Genomic DNA, 18,440 nt, shown 5'->3' on the forward strand with positions numbered 1-18,440 from the left:
TAAACAGGTATACTCACTCTTAAACACCTGCCCTTTCTTTTATTTACATTCATCTGCTTCAAAAACTACCTCCAAAAGATATCTGAATAGTGGGCACAACTGGCACCCTAAAATCACTTTGAACCTGAAGTCTGTTTAAACCAATAATGAAAGGTAATTTCCTTTAAACCATAGATCAAACACGTGAGAAGACAAGTTACAGCTGAATCATGCTAAACATAACGGAGCCAATAAAAATACTCAAAATGAAGATCACAGCTGAACCTTAAGTACTTTTTCTTCTTGGCAAATTCAACTCTACCCAGGGATAAAATAACTGTAATGGGTTGTTTTTATTAGCCTCTCAGTCCCTATCATCTTTTTCTTAATGTTCTAGGAGGAAAGGTTTGTCAGTAGAAACTGTCGCCCAAAAGACCCACTGACTGCAAATTACCTCTAAATTATATTTAATATGACAGACTAACTCCGAAAAAGTTGCTTAATCTTCACTACTGTCTTCTATTTAAATGGGAAAATCAACTCCAGGATCATTGAAGTGTTTAGTGGAGCCAACAGTAATCCTAAGTCAGCCCACCTTCAGCAGTATCTAAGTTACTGTTTACACTCTTCTCAGTGCTCAAAATACTTAATATTTGTCATGCATGTTGGACTTCTTTGAAGAGTTTTCTACCTCAATTGCTTTGTGTCATCATAATGAAAGGCGTCGAGCAAGACCTTTAGATTTTGTATAGCAGTTGAAAATGTCAAAAAACTTCAAGATTAGTTTCTAATCTGCATATTACCCGCCCTCTCAAATATCAGAAACCCAAATAACTTATCATAAAAATACAAGCTCTTGGTTTTGAAGAAAAACATACAAAACGTACTGCAAATCTAAATATGTCCTGATTGTCTAGGAGTATAGTGTAACAGTCTGAAATATCTGTGTCAACATGAGATTTCAGTTATTCTTGCTTTTGCAGACTCCATTTTTCACAGTTTTAGGCAGCCTTTGGCCCTTGGTATAAGCACGATACCAAAAGTGGGCAAACAGTATCAGGAAGATACACCCATAGCACATAATGATGTACTGGAATACTGGAAACTGGTATTTGCAATCCTTTACAAGGAAGGATTGTCCTATGTGCACTGTCACCATAACAAATTGAACCTAAAGAAGAGAACAAGGAAAATAGTCAGGTATTTTGTTGCCATTTAAAAACTCTTCTAATTAGCAGTTTAATTCTTAACCACTTGTACAACCAACCTATACTTCTCACGCACCTCTATTGGCTGCTCTTGGGCCAGCAATTTTGCTTTAAAAGTAACTTCCTTAAGAGTTGCTTTGCTATGGATCTAAATTCAGAACTGGTTCACACTGGCAACAGAGAAGACCTTCTTTGGAGAATATAGGTTGTCCTAAAAGTGTCCCCAAATGGGGCAGCTAGGTGGCACAGTAGATAGAGTGGCAGGCCCAGGAGTCAGTAGGAACTAAGTTCAAATATGACCTCAGACACCTGCTAGCTGTGTGACCCTGGGCAAGTCATTTAACTCTGTTTGCCTCAGTGTCTTCATCTGTAAAATGAGCTGGAGAAGGAAATGGCAAACCACACCAGTATCTTTGCCACAAAAACCCCAAATGGGATCGTGAAGAGTTGGACACAATGGAACAACAACCTAAATATGTGGGGGTTATCTTTGCAAAATGGGCTAAGAGCAACTCTGACTTTGAAGTAACCAAAAGAATCCCTAGCATCTTCCCACACACTAAGCCAAGGAGTTCTTCAAGAGCATGCCCCAAATTTTTGTCAGGTGTGCCCCAAATGATATAAAAGGTCCACTTTCAATTACATAGGCATGTGTGACTCAGGAATTAGACTGAACTTATATTTTCATGCAACTTACAATTACCAGCATATGCATAAGTCTCCCAAATAATGCTGTGCTACAGGCTGAAAAAGAGTTTGTGAACCGTTGCTCTATGCAAAAATGGCTTTCGCTTTCCCTGCTGTTCTAAGTCTTCAGAGTAGGCTCTTCAAAGATGGATTTTGGCTGGCCTCAGTGAGTTCATAGGATCTCAGGATCATGGATCTACATCTGGAAGGGACTTCAGAGGCAATATAACCCAACCCTTTCATTTTACAGACAAGGAAACCGACACTCAGGGAAGCTAGGAGGCTAGTTAAATGTCAGAGGCAGCATTTGAAGCTTGATCTTCCCGGCTCTAGGAACAGTATTTTTACCGTGACACCACACTGTCGCTATAGGAATTAGAACAATGGAGAGAATAGAAAGTAGGCCCTTCTGGGTATACTCAAGGGCAACCATCTCTAGGCACATAATCAAATCTTGCCATGGCATAGGTCCTGAGTCAAAAATTAATTCTTCCACCTTAAGACAGGGAACATAGGATAGAGTTGTTTTGTATGTTTTCTAGCATATTCTGGGTACTCAATCCATGTTAAGTGATAACTAGAAGTTCCCTTTTTAAATGTTAAATCTAGCTATACAACCCTAAATCCATACTTTCTTCTTCAGCTTTGGTAGAATGTGAGGTCAATTTGCTGGACAGAGTAGGATGCTGATACAAAAACATTTAAGCTAATACTCTGCTCAAGCCTTAAATAATACTTCTAAAGGCAGCATAGCTACATGTCACATTTTTGTACAAATTTCTATGATGCAGAATTCAAACTTAGATGTTGAAGAGGTATTCCTGCTAGACAGATTTTTAGGTGTGTGTTGGCTACTCATTTGATTAGAGCGTAATTATGAACTGTGACTGGAAAACAATTTTTTAAAGAACATTAATTTATCAACTTTCTGAAATTTGGTTAAGGAAATATTGGAGTTTATACACATTGAGGTTGGGAATGGTGGGGAAGAGGAAAGAGAGATAATTATTTTTAATTACTTAAAAATTAAATAACTTGCCCAATATTGTGAGATAAGCTATGGAGAGTTTGAACCAAGCATGTGAATCTTTTCTCTTTCAGTTTAGTATTATAGTCATAATAGATCCCATTAGGCTGATTCATGTTAATTATTCAAATCTACCTATTTGATTTAACTGTAAATGAAACAGCTGGGATGGATAGTATACACATGATTCTGGCTTAAGATTTGGTAATTAGTACTTGCTATTTTATAAATATACTCAATTGTTTTCAGCCAGGTTCCTGATAAAACTAAAATTATACCAAAAGATTAACTACACAATGTACGATGATAAAGTTATTTGTTTCCTCTGTGGACTATTTGGTTGGGAATATAATTTACATAGAAATGGACTGATTTCCACTTGTTGGGCTTAAAATTCACTGTATGGGAAGGGGAGGGGAGTTACTCACAAGCTGTAGTGTTGTCAAGTGTTTTTTCCACCACAAATATTTCTGGTAGGCTGGTCCCAGTGCACACAATCCATAGTAGGTGTACATGACTACATGAACAGCTGTATTCAACAAGGCATGGAATGTTCCCAAACCACCTGCAAAATGTAGCATTGTCATTGGTTGTCCAAGAGATGGGTTTATATGACTGAAGACTTTTAATGTCATTATTCCTTGATTTTTAATTGGAAGAAAATGTCATATGAGAACTCAAATTTGCTGAATCTACAGACTTAATACGTTAGAAAAAATATGAGCAATTCCCAAGATTGGCAAAATCCTTGACAACTTTAGCAAATACAATTTATTTAGATAAGGTATAAAATGGCTCCTACTTCAAATGGCTGTTTACTTCAAATACAAGATGAATTCCATTTATAATGGTTACATATCAGAACATTCTTTTTAAAATTTATTTGTTCTACCCACAATACTTTTCAAAAATATTCAAAGTAACACAATAATTTGTAGCACTGACAGGGAAACATTAAAAAAGGCTTCTCCTTCCACCGGCATGACAACAAGCAACATATTTTTCTTGTTGTGAAAGAAAACAGTTTTGTTGCTTTAAAATATATTATTCAAAGGATTTTACTTTATCCAAAGAATAGTGCTTTTTAAAATTCATTAATATAGCAAATCCTCAAAAGCTTCAGACTAATTACTAGAAAAATCCAATTTAAACTAGAAAAAATTAAAATTACAAAATTTTAAAAGAAAACAATGCTTTAAGCCTTCTAACAATTCAAAGATTGGTACTTTCATCAATTAGGTTATTTTCCCAATAATGTCGTTTAGTAGCTCCTACGTGCGAAACATTGAGTTATGTTCTAGAGAGGCAATGATAAAACAAAAACAAAAAAGTCCCTGCCCTCTAGGAGCTTACTTTCTAATGGGGGAGACAAGTAATAAACAGATAAGCAACTAGAAGATATTTGAGGAAGGAGAGAATGCTAAAAATTGGCTGGAGGGGGATCAGGTAAGGCTTCCAGTAAGAGGTGGTACCTAAGCAGAGCCTTGAAGTAAATGAAAACTCCTAAGAGGAGTTTTTTTATTAATCATTTTTGTATCATGGACTCCTTTTAGTCTAGGGAAGTCTTACAAATACTTTCTCAGAGTAATATTTTTAAATGCATAAAATATAATACATGAGATTATAAAGAAAACAATTATATTGAAATACAGTTATCAAAATGTTTTTAAAAACAAGTTCATGGACCCTAGGTTTAGATATCCTGCTCTAAGAAGCAGAGGTCAGAATGGGAATACAAACCAGGCATGGGGAATGGATTGTACAAAGCAAAGAAGCTGCAAGATGGAATTCTGAATTCTGAAAATTTCAAGGAGGTCAGTTTGAATAGAATGTAGAGTACCTGAGAGGGACTTACATGAAATAATGCTGGACATGGGCCTTAGATCCTAGGCTAAGGCATTTGTATTTTATTTCAGAGGGAATAGGGTGCCCCTAAAGATTTTTTAAGCAGATGTGTACTGTGGTTAGACTTATTCCTTAGAATGGTTATTTTGGGAACTTCATGGAATACTAATTGGATAGGGTAGAGATTGGAAGCAGGAGGCCAATCCAAATTATTTTTGCAATAATTAAGGCTAGAGAGAATAAGGGCCTGAAGCAATTTCAGAAATGTAGAAGTAGCATCGGTAAGAGTTGGTAATTGCTTGGATATTGGTGGTAAAAGGAAAGAATTAAGGATAACTACAAGGTTGCAAATCCGAGAATAGAAGGATAATGATTCCTTCAATAGAAATAGGGAAATCTGATGGAGGAAAAGGTTTATGGGAGAAGACAATAAGTTTCATATTAGGCATACTGAGTTTGATATGCTAATGAGACACCCAGATGGAGTTCAGGAGAAAGATTATATTATCTTTATGAATTTCAGTGGCCACAAAATGTTACCACCTGGTGGACAATCTTTGGCACTAAACGTCTTTCAGCTTAGAACATAGATGGCAGATTTATACCTAAAGATCTTCCAAAAACTTGGTAGGAACTATTAGACTGTGTGAAATAACCCTCAAGGTCCCAGGGTACCCTCTAAGCATGGAGTAACTCTTTTGTGGAGTGTTACCTCATATCTGATAGCTTGGGAGGACAACTAGTGTGAAGACTCCCTCTATCAACTGCCTATGACTTAAGAAATCAGTCCTGGGGAATCCTCTGGTCATTGATTGGTTAGGATACTTGCCCAAAGTCACAAAGCCAACCAGTGCCAAACATGGGATTTTAATCCAAGTCCAAATCCAAAACTCTATTTACCATACTGTCTCATTTTGTTTTTTTTTTAATACAGTAGTTTAGTAATCAACATAGAAATAGACTTCTAAATAAATACAAGAAGTCCAACTAGATTAACAAAATGCTATTTCATAGAGATCAGATGCATATATAAGATTCATAATCAGCATAAAAATTATATATAAACATGTGCTCACAAAGTGCTGAGGAGGTGCCAAAAATAATTTATTCTCTCAAGCAATTGCATTTTCCTCCTCTAATCTTGTTGATACCATTTGCTTTAGCAAACTCTTCCTTTATAAGCATGGTCAAATTCAATTTTGGCTAGTCTCTGTCCCCCTAGACTCCCCACTGGAGTCAGAATTAATGAAGTTTTATTACATATGGAACCCTTATTATTACAATTTTTAGCTTTTATTATTCACATTTTGCTTAACCTTTTGAAAAATAAGTTTAAATAGATACACCAGGATAGTAGCAAATTTTTTTCTGGAGAGCTATAAGACACTTAATCCATTTTTGATGATTTATGTCTTAGTTCACAAAGGCTCTTCCATAGTTAACACACTCTAGACGTTTATTTGAGCTTCATGGTTCTATGATGGGAAGACATTTCCTTGGCCATTAACATGGAGCCATCATTATTACTCTACCTACTATATCACGAAATTCTGATACTCTCACCAAGGAAAGACTTCCAGGGTATAGATCCTAGTATCAATGACATATCAAGTCAGAACCTAATAAACATGGTACCAGAGTAAATGGCTAATTCTGTCATCATGAGAATATTCTCTTTAAAATATTTTAATGTACCTGTTCACAGGTATCTAAAGTAAGATTTTTATCATATATGGAACTGTTACTATTACAATATTTTAGCTCTTTGATTATTCTCATTTTGTGCAACCTTCTGGAAAATAAACATGCAAATATACAAACTTTTCTGGAGAACTTTAAGATATTACACTTAATCCATCTTTGATGGTTTAGGTAGAAACTTGCTTTGCCTGCTTTTGCGAGGTTTTCCTGATAAAGATTACTTTTCTCTGAAATTGTTTTTCTTTCTCTGATAAAAGGCCTCCCAAAGTATTTGAATCTTCAAATGAATTAAACTTTGTAAATGAACAACACATAATGTTCTATCACCTGGAGAACTAGGCAACTCTTGCCATTCTCCTCTCAAGTTGGATATATACAGAGTCAATGTCAAAATTATCTGCAGATATCTGTGAGTATACACCTATTTAAATGAAAGAAAACACAAGCAGGAGAACCATGCTAATGCTATTGCATAAGGAAGTTCAACAGCCAGCCAGGGAATTAAATACTAGGTAAATATTAGCTGGGCTGGAATGTATTAAAAAAATCGGTTCTGGGTTTGACAATTTCATTCCAGGTAAGGAAGGTTAGGCCTTCATGTGGGAAATATTTCTAAGGGTATTGCTGCCTTGGATGGCACTGAATAGATAGTCCATGCACAAAGTATTTCACAGAACTCTACATGGAAGACCAAACAAAGATGCCAAGGAAATCATAATAGCCAGCATTCATATAGTGCTGCGAGGCTTGCAAAGTGCTTTACAAATATTTTCTCATATTATCCTGGGGGAAGGGGTTAGGTACTATTATTATATCTTCATTTTGCAGAAAAGGCAACTGAGGTAGACAGAGGTCAACTGACTTGCTCAGGGCCACTTAGCTGGTAAGTATCTGGGGCTGGATTTGAACTCAGGTCTTCCTGACTCCAGGTCAGTGATCTATCCACTGCACCACCACCTAGCTGCTTCAAAAATGCACGAATGCAAAGGACAAATTAGTGTGATAGAAACTTTCCAAAGTAGGAGAGGCCATCAGTCTAAGAGATTCCAGAATATAGAGTATTATGTCAATAAAACTGCTGTATGTAAAAAATTAAAATAAATGGTCTCTAAGGTCCTTTCTAGCTTTAACTCTATGATCTGATGACTTTCAGGGGCTTCTAAAGTGAGTGTTGGACCAGATGGCCTCTAAAATCCTTTCCAGATCTAAATTCTCAACATTCTCATGAACTCTTTCTCAAAAGCAATAAAGATCAAGATTTGGAGAGTCAACGGGAGGCACAAAGTGAGATGTAAAGTAATTCTCAAGTCCCCTCATATCCTTTCTTGTTGTAATGTGTTAACTTTAATTATCCGCATAATAAATCAAGAGTGGGATACCTAGGTGGCACAGTGGATACAGCACTGGGCCTGGAGTCAGGAGGAATCATTTTCATTAGTTCAAATCTGGCCTCAGACACTTACTAGCTGTGTGACCCTAGGCAAGTCACAAAACCCTGTTTGCCTCAGTTTCCTCATCTGTAAAATGAGCTGGAGAAGGAAAAGGCAAACCACTGTAGTACCTTTGGCCAGGAAACTCCAAATGGGATCATGAAGAGTCAGACATGACTGAAACAACTGAACAATGACAGCAACAAACACATATTTATGAAATATGGATGTAGATGAACACAAAACAAGGGTAAGTTTAAGTAACTTAATCTTGTGATAAGGTTTCAGACATATGGCTATTCCTTACTTCATGGCCTTGAAATCCCCTTGTAAAGTATTGCTAATGGCCAAGACTACATCGCATTCTTCTGAAAAAGGCTGAGTGCTTTATGGGAATCGATTTAATATTTATTGGAAGTGTATCATGTACTTACAATAAGGTGCTGCACTATGGGCTTTTAGCCCTCAAAAGGTCAGTGACTTTTAACATAGGACAGACAAAGAGCTGTAAAGATGACTTAGAACTCAGTAAAAAAAAATACTTTTCATACCTTTAACAGTAAGTAGAAACAAGACTGGGCAGGAAAAGATAGCATAGCAAGCAATGATCTCTTCTTATGAATCTCTAAGAGGGATTGCTTGTGTGTTCCTTATGATTGTATGCACAGTGTACCTTGTGTAACAGTCCTTTCCAAATACATTCACTCTCTTCCCTATTTAGACTACAAATGCCTCACAAAAGGGACCTGCTCTCCTTTGCATTGGCTTCTCTCTCTTCCTGGGTCTAGCACACTGTGTTGTAAAAGGCAGGTACTTAATAAACATTTCTTAAATCAAAGTAAAATGAAATAGATATAGTTAGAAATCTGACTATAACCTGAATTCTATTTCATGAACTAGGTTATAAAATCAGATCTGTTTCCTCTGGAAAAATTCTCCCTGGCAAGCTGCCAACTTGAGGAATTTCAATTGCTGACATGTCTCCTGGAGTGCAGTGAATGCAAAAGCATATCTGAAGTCACAGTAGTGCTCTGTCAACCCTGGGATTTTCCTCCTCCTGCCACATTTTCCTTCCTAGTCCTCTTTACCCCCAAACCACAGGGTTTCCCCTGTGTTGTGAGTTCCCTGGGTTCAGATCTGGAATCTTCTAAAATTTTTCTCCTTAATCTTCAAAACTAGATTGCAATGATGTCACTATATGAAAAAAGCTTTATTCCAGCAGCCTGAAGATTCTTAAACTTGAGGAACAGACATAAGTGTATCCCCAAAAATCTTGTACTATGAGGAGGAAGATTCAGTTTTTTAAATTTGATTTTCCTTTTTTCATCGTGAACTTCACAGACATCTAGAAACACAAACATTTCCACATGTAAAGAGCAGAAAAAGAGGATTGTACATAAATCTCTGTTATATATACTGCATGTTTTTTTTAAAGTCCATTATAAATTTAACATGGTAGTAGAGCCTGGACTGCACTGTTTGAGTTCTTGAATGAAAGATTCTTTTAAAAAAAAGAATCAGTGGAAATTGATTTCTGTATCAGCAAAAAAGATTAATTCTCTGAAATTTCTACTTGTGGGTTCAAAATATAACTTAATACAAACTATTCAAGCCATATTATATAAAATCCATTTACTCAATAAATATTTATTAAGCACAACATGCAACTCCTTAGGACTTCTATCTACTCACTCATAAGCTAATTGATACAAAAATGTCTGACACTGGGAGTTCTCTCAGCCAAAGGAATGACAAGGATAGTAGGTCCAGAGCTGGAGGAGACCACGGAGGATATCTAATCCACCCCTCCTGTTTCATAGATCAGGAAACTGAGGCCCAGAGGTTAAGTGACTTTCCCAAGGTCATATAGGTTGTAATCATCAGAGGTGAGTTTTGAACCTATATCCTCTGACTCCAGGACTAAGGAGTGTTCTAGCCACTATACCATGCTGCCTTCCTCTTAAAGTCAGTTCAAGCAATTAATCTAGGAGCTGAAAAAGATTTAAAGAGACTTGCCCTTAAGAAACTTACAAGACAAATTAATTCCATAGTTCATAAAATTCAAAAGAACTAAACCAAAACACCATGTACTACCAAAGAGGATCCTTCAGTACTGTAAGTAGCACAAGAATACAAACAGATTTTGGACAGGTTTTTTTAATGGGAACATTATTGTGTATGTTTAATAAAGGTTGATGGGAAGAAATCTAGATATTGGTAAGGTGTATTGAGCACTGAAATTGACATTAACTTCCCAATATAGGAGGGACAGTTAGGTGATGAAGTGGATAAAGTAGCTGGCCTGGAGTCAGGAAGACCCTGAGTTCAAATCTAGCCTCAGAAACTTAACTAGCTGTGTGACCCTGGGCCAGTCACTTAACCCTGTTTGCCTCAGTTCCTCATCTATAAAATGAACTGGAAAAGGAAATGGCGAACCACTCCAGTATCTTCACCAAAAAAATCCCAACTGGGGTCACGAACAGTAGGGCATGACTGAAAACAACCGAACAACAACAAAATTCCAGAATAGGGAATTCCTGATGCTCTCATCAATGGAGGTTGATGCTATTTCTGCAACTTGGAGTCTGAGAGGGTTGCCTAGAACATGGAGAGGTTAAGTAACTTGCTGAAGGTCATACAGTCTGGATGTGTCACAGTAAGGACTTATATCCATGTCTTCTAGGCTCAAAACTGGTTTTCTATCTACTATGCAATGCTGCCCCTCCATTATTTAACAAAATCCCTACCAATAGAGGATATGTGTTCCACTATAAAGAAGTGTACTCTTAACATATTGAGAATAGAGCAAATGAAAACTGAAGAAGAGGACCCAAAGTATTCTCAACTAAAGAATACATATGGAAGAATGTGCCAAAGAGCCTTAACTATCTGGTATTTTAGACCAGGGAAGAATAAATAGGCAAGGCAGAAAAAGCTATATAAGATCCCCATATAGAAAGTCAGGAGTTTCACTTGAGTGTCTTCTCTGACTTTCCAGAGAATTTGTTAATTTTCTTCATTTTAATGACAATTTATATGTATGACCCTGGGCAAGACCTCTGTCTGTCTCGGTTTCCTCTTCCATAAAGTGAAGATAATATTAGCACCTACTTCCCAGGGTTGTTTTGAGGATCAAATGAGATAATATTTATAAAGGCACTTTGAAAACCTTAAAGTGCTATGTAAATGCTACTATCATTATTACTGTTTTTATAACATATGGAATTTTATTATTATTATAACACATGATCCCAATTCTCCCTCAGCTACCTGCAGCAAATTTGACTCCAAACCACCAGGTCCATGGCATGATGGTGTGATGGAAGACATGCAGGAAAGTAACTTGGCTATTTTTCTTACGCAGAACAAAAAAGATCTGAAATAATTTAAAGAAAATCAAGTTCACATTTAAAATACATGCAATATACATTTAGTATACACAAACATAGGGGAAGTGTGAAATATTTTTAGTGAATACACAAACACAATTTGCTTTAAAAATCAAGTTTTCTGGAATGTTTACAGAACGAGACAGTTTCATAAGGGGAAGTACAAAAGAGGCTGTCTCCCCTTTATGTGATTATGAAGAGTCAGATAATTCTAGGGAAATTAAAGTCTTAGAGGTGGGAGGGATGGGGAAGTAGGAGTAGAATGAGGTGGTCAAATAGACAGGGTGGAGGAAGGAGCAGGAACAAATAAAAGAAATCAGAGCAAATATGAAGAAAGAAATAATGACAGGAATAGACTGGTCCTAATTCTTGGGATTAGAAAAATTCTGTATTTCCTCTAATTTAGATAAATCTAGATTTAAGCAAATAAGAGAGGAGGTTAAAAAACAATTAGCAGTCATCAAAAAATGCATAAAGACATAATAATAGGTTTTTTTAAAAAATATAACTTCCAAAGAGTTAAATTGGGAAACAGAAAGCAAAGTAGAAGTACCTTAGGAAACATGGCCAAGTCAAGGCATTATAAAATGGAATCTGTGGATTTGTTTGCAGAGAAGTATGAAAGAAAAATTATTAGGCAACTTAAGAAGAAGAGTGTAAACAAAGCCCAGAATTCCACAGGTATAACAGCCCGAAGGAACAATTATGTAGCAATAAGGCCAAGAGAGAGGACTATTGGGAGGTAAGGGCGCGACATTTCACATAGCACTAGGAATGTGCAAAACAAAATAACAAAGTAACAAAGCCAAAATACAAATGCTTATAAAAATGTAAGGAAGCAACATGGTTCAGTGGAAAGAGAACTGAACTGGGTGGGAGTCAAGAGGATTCTGGTTCCAGGCCTGTCTCCACCCAGGACTCACTGACTGTGACTTTTGACAAGTCAGTTTATCTCTCTGAGCCTCAACTGTGTCATCTGTAAAATAAAGGAGTTAGACTAAAGGATATTTAATATTCCTTCCGTCTCTAACATTCTCTGAACAGTGAAACAGAGAAATAGGTGAGGTGAAGATTTGAAACAGGACATAGTTGTATGGGTCATAAAGGGAGAGTACAATTAAAAAGACTTGGGGCTTGAGGTTCTCCTACTAGTCCTAACTAGTAGAGGTAGAAACAACAGAAAATGGAGTGGTCTTTCGTCCTAGCTTCCATAGAAGGAAAAGAAAAACACACATGATTTCTTCAAATGGGATCAATAGAATTGAGAGGAACGGAATTCTTGGTACAAGCACATTTCTGCAGATTCTGTGGCCAGAGTCTGTAAGCACTGAGCATGCTCACAAGCAAGATGCAAAGGAGACCTAAAAAGCATGGACTTTAGTATGAAATAAAGTACTTGGATGATGTTCTCTATATATCCGTGATAGGTTTGTTTTCATTTGTTCAGGGGTTTTTGTTTTTGTTTTAAAGATAGGCTCTTCAGGTATAGTTTAGCATTAGTCTATAGTGCTTTGTAGAGTGAAGGTCCTTTGTGCTCTGATGGCAACAATTTTGGTCAAATAACAATAGTCCTTCCTAAATCTGAACTATAAAGAGCCTAGAACAGATCTGTACACATTCTAAACTTAATCATAAGACTCAAAGCAATGGAGAGCTATTTTAAGGGTTTTGAGATAGTTGTATGGGACTCAAATCAGTAGAGTAAAGGTGAGCTGTTACATAGGTTATGAGAGAGTTGTGTTTATACATAGGTATTACTTAATGACTTTGCATGAGATGATTGTAGGGACATCTTTTTTAAGGTTTGGGAAACATTTTGAAAATAGAGGTATCTTCCCCCATGCATTTTCTTGAATAAGTGAGAGATAATGAGGCTAATCAAAGGTACAAAGTCTGGCTAGTAAGGAAGTGAGGCACCAAAACAAAACTGTATTAACTTTCTTCTAATCTATGATTTCCATAGAAAGAAATCAAGTATTTACTTAACTGGATGACTTCATACTTACAGTGTCTAATAGTTCAATGAACTTGGAGAAGTAATAAAGCCAGCAGGTCCATGCCATCTGCAGAAGCATACACGGGAGAACAAGGAATTTTAATTAAAGACTAGAAATAATGATACCAACACTTTCTATCCCACCAAAAAGAAAAGAGAATGAAAGAAAAGGGAAATGCCTTTGATTTTCTCTGATTTTTTTCATAGAAAATTTTTTAATTCTCCCAAGCCTTTCAGCCTCAAATCTTAATTAATTCATTTATCAATTTTTAGTGTAGTAAATTCAGTCAGACATCATAACTAATAATTATTACAGCTGGACAATGAGAAGAATGTTTTTAAAACTGATTTTTTTCTTGATTTAATATTTCATTTTTTCCAATTACATGTAAAAACAATTTTTAACATTTAAACAAAAATCTGAGCTCCAAATTCTCTTCCTCCTCCCTTATTGAGAAGGCAAGCACTTTGATATAGGTTATACACGTACAGTCATGAAAACATATTTCCACATTAGTCATATTGTGAAAGAAAACATAGACCCAAACAACAAAAAACAACTAAGAAAAATAAAGTAAAGGAAAAGTATGTTTCAATCTGCACTCAGACTCTATCAGTTCTTTCTCTGAAAATGGATAGCATTTTTCATCACAAATCCTTCAGAGTTGTCTTGGATTATCATATTGCTGAGAATAGCTAAGCCATTCACAGTTAATCATCTTACAATATTGCTGTTGCTGTATACAAAGTTCTCCTGGTTTTGATCATTTCACTTTGCATCAGTTCATTTAAGACTTTTTAGGTTTTTCTGAGAGCATCCTGCTCATAATTTCTTATAGTATTCCATCATGATCATGAACAACTTGTTCAGCCATTCCCCAATTGATACACATTCTTTTCCACCATTAAAAGAGCTGCTATAAATATTTTTGTATATAAAGAGTCTTTTCCTTTTTTGGTAATCTCTTTGGGATACAGAGCTAGTAGAGGTATTGCTTGGTCGAATGGTATGCATGGTTTTATAGCCTTTGGGCATAGTTCCAAATTGCTCTCCAGAATGGTTGAATCAGCATACAACTTCACCAAAACTAATGTAGTGTCTCAATTTTCCCACATCTACTCCAACATTTGTCATTTTCCTTTTCTGTCATATTAGCCAATTTGATAGGTATGACGTGGTAGCTCAGAGTTGTTTTAATTTGCATTTCTTTAATCAATAGTGATTGAGAGCATTTTTATCTGATTATAGATTCCTTTGATTACTTTGTCTGAAAACTGCCTGTTCATATCCTTTGACCATTTATCAACTGAGGAATTGCTCTTATTTTTTATAAATTTGACTCAGTGTATTTGACTATGTATTTGAGAAATGAGGTCTTTTTCAGAAAAACTTTTTGTAAAAATTTTTGTTCACAGTTAGGATTACTAACTGTGTATTTCCCTCCATCCTATTTTCCCCCTGTTTATCCTATCTCTCCTTTCAACCTGTCCATCCTTTAAAGTGTTTTGCTTCTTCCTTTTACCTACCTCAATCCACCCTCCCTTCCATTACCTTTCCTTCTCTTATTCTTTTCCCCTCTTACTTTCCTGTAGGATAAGATAGGTTTCTATATCCAACTGAGGGTGTATATTATTCTCTCTTTGAGCCAATTCCAAGGAGAACTCATCTTGCCCCCTCTTCATCTTCCCTTCCACTGTAAAAACTCTTTCGCACCTCTTTTATGTAAGATAATTTATTCCATTCTATGGCTCCCTTTCCCCTTCTCCCAGTGCATTTCTCTTTCTTACCCCTTAATTTTATTTTATTTTTAGATAAATCATCCCATCATATTCAACTCACATCCATGCCTTCTATTTATACTTCTAAGTGCCTTAAAGTTTTTAGGAGTTATAAATATCATTTTTCCCATGCAGGAATATAAACTGTTTAGCCTTATTGAAACCCTCCAGTTTCTCTTCCCTATTTACCTTTTTTGTGCTTCTCTAGGCTCTTGTATTCGAAAGTCAAATTTTCTATTCAGCTCTGGTCTTTTCATCAGGAATGCTTGAAGGTCTTCTATTTTGTTTAATATCCATTTTTGCCCATGAAGGATTATACTCAGTTTTGCTGAGTAGGTAATTCTTGGTTGTATTCCTAGTTCCTTTGCCTTCCAGAATATCATATTCCAAGCTCTCCCATCCTTTGATGTAGGAACTGCTAAATCTTGTGATATCCTGACTGTGGCTCCATGATATTTGAATTGTTTCTTTCTGGCTGCTTGCAATATTTTCTCCTTGATTTGGAAGCTCTGGAATTTGGCTATAATATTCCTGGGAGTTTTCATTTTGGGATCTCCTTCAGGAGATGATCAGTGGATTCTTTCAATTTCTGTATATGGTTCTTGGGCTGGAAAATTATTTCACCCCATACTTTTGTGGGTTCTGCAACTTCAGAATTTGTTTTTGAGGCATTATTTTAAAGGTATTTGGAGGGGAATTTGGGAGAGTTCAGGTGAGTCCCTGTTTTTTTCTCCACTGTATTGGCTCCTCCCTCCAACTGATTTTGAATCTAGAGTAGAGTAAATGTGATTCAAAATCAGCTTTAAAAACATCCTTTTAATTTGTCCAGCTCTAATAGTTAATGGTTACCCTTGAAGGAAGCTAGGTGGCACAGTGGATAGAGTGTCAGGCCAGGAGTCAGGAAGAAGAGTCTTCCTGACTCTTACTAGCTGTCTAACCCTGGGCAAGTCACTTAATCCTGTTTGCCTCAGTTCCTCATCGGTAAAATGACCTCGAGATGGAAATGGCAAACCACTCCAGTGTCTGTGCCAAATGAGGTCATAAAGAGTTAGACACAACTGAAAAATGACTAAACGACAACTTACCCTTAGGGCTATAGGTGATCTGGAATAGTCGACAATGTCACACCGGTATGAATAGCCTACACCCCAGCCAGACATGATGAACTACAGGTGAAGAGAAAGAAAAAAACATTAAGAAAATATTTACTTCCCAGTATACCTAAGAATTTCAATTGGGTTTCCCCCACACATTTCTTACAAGAGTATCTCAATGGTAACCAACTATAAATAACACTCAAATTCATTTTGCTGTTCATGCAAATATTGTTCTGAATAAAACAACTTTCTTTGGACAGTTATTCCAACATAGTGTACCCTGCTGAAAGAACAGGGAGAAGAGAAATGAGGAAAAGATTGTCTAAACCGCATGTTACTCAGATGATTGCCGGGTGATGAAATTTTCTCTCATATCTAGCAATAATTAATATTTTGACTTATGAAATAAGCAAATAATCAAGTCAAAACATTACCTCAAGACATTTTCTAGGTGAACATAACAACTGGGTGTTTATTTGCCTTTTGTTCAGGGTTCAACTTCAAGGCATAGACCACATGGACACTATTTTCTCTTAAATGAAAATTCAAGAAAATGGACAAAGTAACATTTTTTAAAAAAAAGAAAAAGATAAGGTAAACTAGTAGAGTAGAGTATCCAAACAAGAAAATATTCTTGTTAAAAAGTCAGTTACAATTTTGCAATCTGGAGGACCTTAATTCCAACACACCCACAAAATGGCTGTAGTCCAGTAAAGAAAAGAACGAACTGTTTGTTGAAGATAATGGCTTGAAATTGAATCTAAATACCGTGTCGACATTCTTCCAAGTCTGATTGTGGGCAAGTTTACTATTAAAACAGTATTTGAAAATGAGAAGCCAAGGGTTCTATTTATTTTGGTTTTAATTAGTTTAATTAGTTTTAATGGACATTCTAAGTAGTTGTCAATAGTCTATTTGCACAAGTGCCCACATCCCACATTTCACCTTTCTTAGAACTTTTCACTGAGCATCACAGTGATGTCATAGTCTTCCAATGGACCTCAGCCCTACCATTTCTAATTTGATAAACCTACAGCAAAATTTTTTTTAATTAAAAACTTATTTCATCATGTGATGGTACCTGATGGTACCTACTTAAACTTTTGCAAATGGTCTATTAAAACTAAAAATATAATCATGTTGTGTGTAAACTTGAAAATAGGATTTTCAAGGCCATATGGAGACATTTCAGGAAGAAAAAAAAAGTGAACTATGAAATATCATGAAAGTTGGGCCATTAAAAATTCATCTTAAAAAATACCAGCACCTGACTTGGCTCATTTTATTCATACCTTTCGTTTTTACAACATAGTTATTTTCAGATAGGCCCTCCTGCCCTAACCTCCCCCACCAGCAGCAGAAGAACCTTCTTTTGTAACAAAGAAAATCAGTCAAGCAAAAGCAACCAACATAATCGATATATCTGACAGGTATGTACTCACCATTTAATCATTTTATTTACCTAGACATGACAGATTCTTAGACATGTAATTAATAGAATGATTATAAAGAAAGCATAGTTCCACAGATACAAACACATAATGTATCCATGCACACAGACTGCAGGAAGGGAGACACATATGTGATATCAATTTTAGAGAGAACAACCAATGTAGAACCCCTTCTATTCATGTGGATTGACAATTTATCTGTAATTTATATTCTCAGAGAGTTGCTTCAGAGCATTGAGAGGTTGTGATTATTTGCTCATTGTCACATTCAGTATGGGTCTGAGACAGGGCACACACTGCTTCACTGCCACGACAAAAACGTACACATAAACACATTTTCAGAGTTGGACTCCTTTTTCTAAGCTAGCTAGGAAAATTTCAAAATGCACCACAGGACCGAGACATATAGAAAGACATGACTGATTCCACTGAGGAAAAACTAAATCTGCTAATGTTTGGGAGCCTTTTTGTCAGTGATTTTCTTTATACTAAGACATGGTCCAAATCATGGTTAAAGTTTTGCTATGTACTCTTGATGTCTAAACTGTAATGACTAATTAATTAATAATTATCAATAAATAATTAATCTGTCAGATTCTTCTCATTACAAGGTATCTTGCCATCTGCTCTGCAGCTAGACCTTCTTCTCCATACTGGAAAAGAGATCCTCTGGGCTACGGAGTAACCCTCCAAAGACCATGACTCCCTTCCAGGGGAGGTTAATCCATTCAGCTTTGGAATTATGATGAGCACACATCTAAACCACTCTATCTATTAGGCTCCAGACCCTGCTTCACATCTCATCTAGCCTGCCATTAGGCAAGTAGGACCAATATTACCCCTCTCCATGC

General features: G+C 36.2%; 1 protein-coding gene across 1 annotated transcript in view; it reads right to left on the reverse strand.

Moving 5' to 3' along the window:
* Nucleotides 1-594: 594 nt before the first annotated feature.
* The window catches only part of ELOVL7 (ELOVL fatty acid elongase 7), a 106,253-nt gene continuing 88,407 nt past the window's right edge, over nucleotides 595-18,440 (reverse strand). The window contains exons 4-8 of the mRNA XM_036767318.1: nucleotides 16,127-16,207; nucleotides 13,273-13,329; nucleotides 11,148-11,253; nucleotides 3,330-3,466; nucleotides 595-1,150 (exon numbers count right to left, since the gene is read on the reverse strand). Of these exons, the coding sequence (XP_036623213.1) occupies nucleotides 941-1,150; nucleotides 3,330-3,466; nucleotides 11,148-11,253; nucleotides 13,273-13,329; nucleotides 16,127-16,207 (591 nt within the window). The 3' untranslated portion in view covers nucleotides 595-940. The remainder of the gene's footprint in view (nucleotides 1,151-3,329; nucleotides 3,467-11,147; nucleotides 11,254-13,272; nucleotides 13,330-16,126; nucleotides 16,208-18,440) is intronic.

The sequence above is a fragment of the Trichosurus vulpecula genome, chromosome 1 (assembly GCF_011100635.1).
Source record: "Trichosurus vulpecula isolate mTriVul1 chromosome 1, mTriVul1.pri, whole genome shotgun sequence".
In the NCBI taxonomy this organism is placed as follows: domain Eukaryota; kingdom Metazoa; phylum Chordata; class Mammalia; order Diprotodontia; family Phalangeridae; genus Trichosurus; species Trichosurus vulpecula.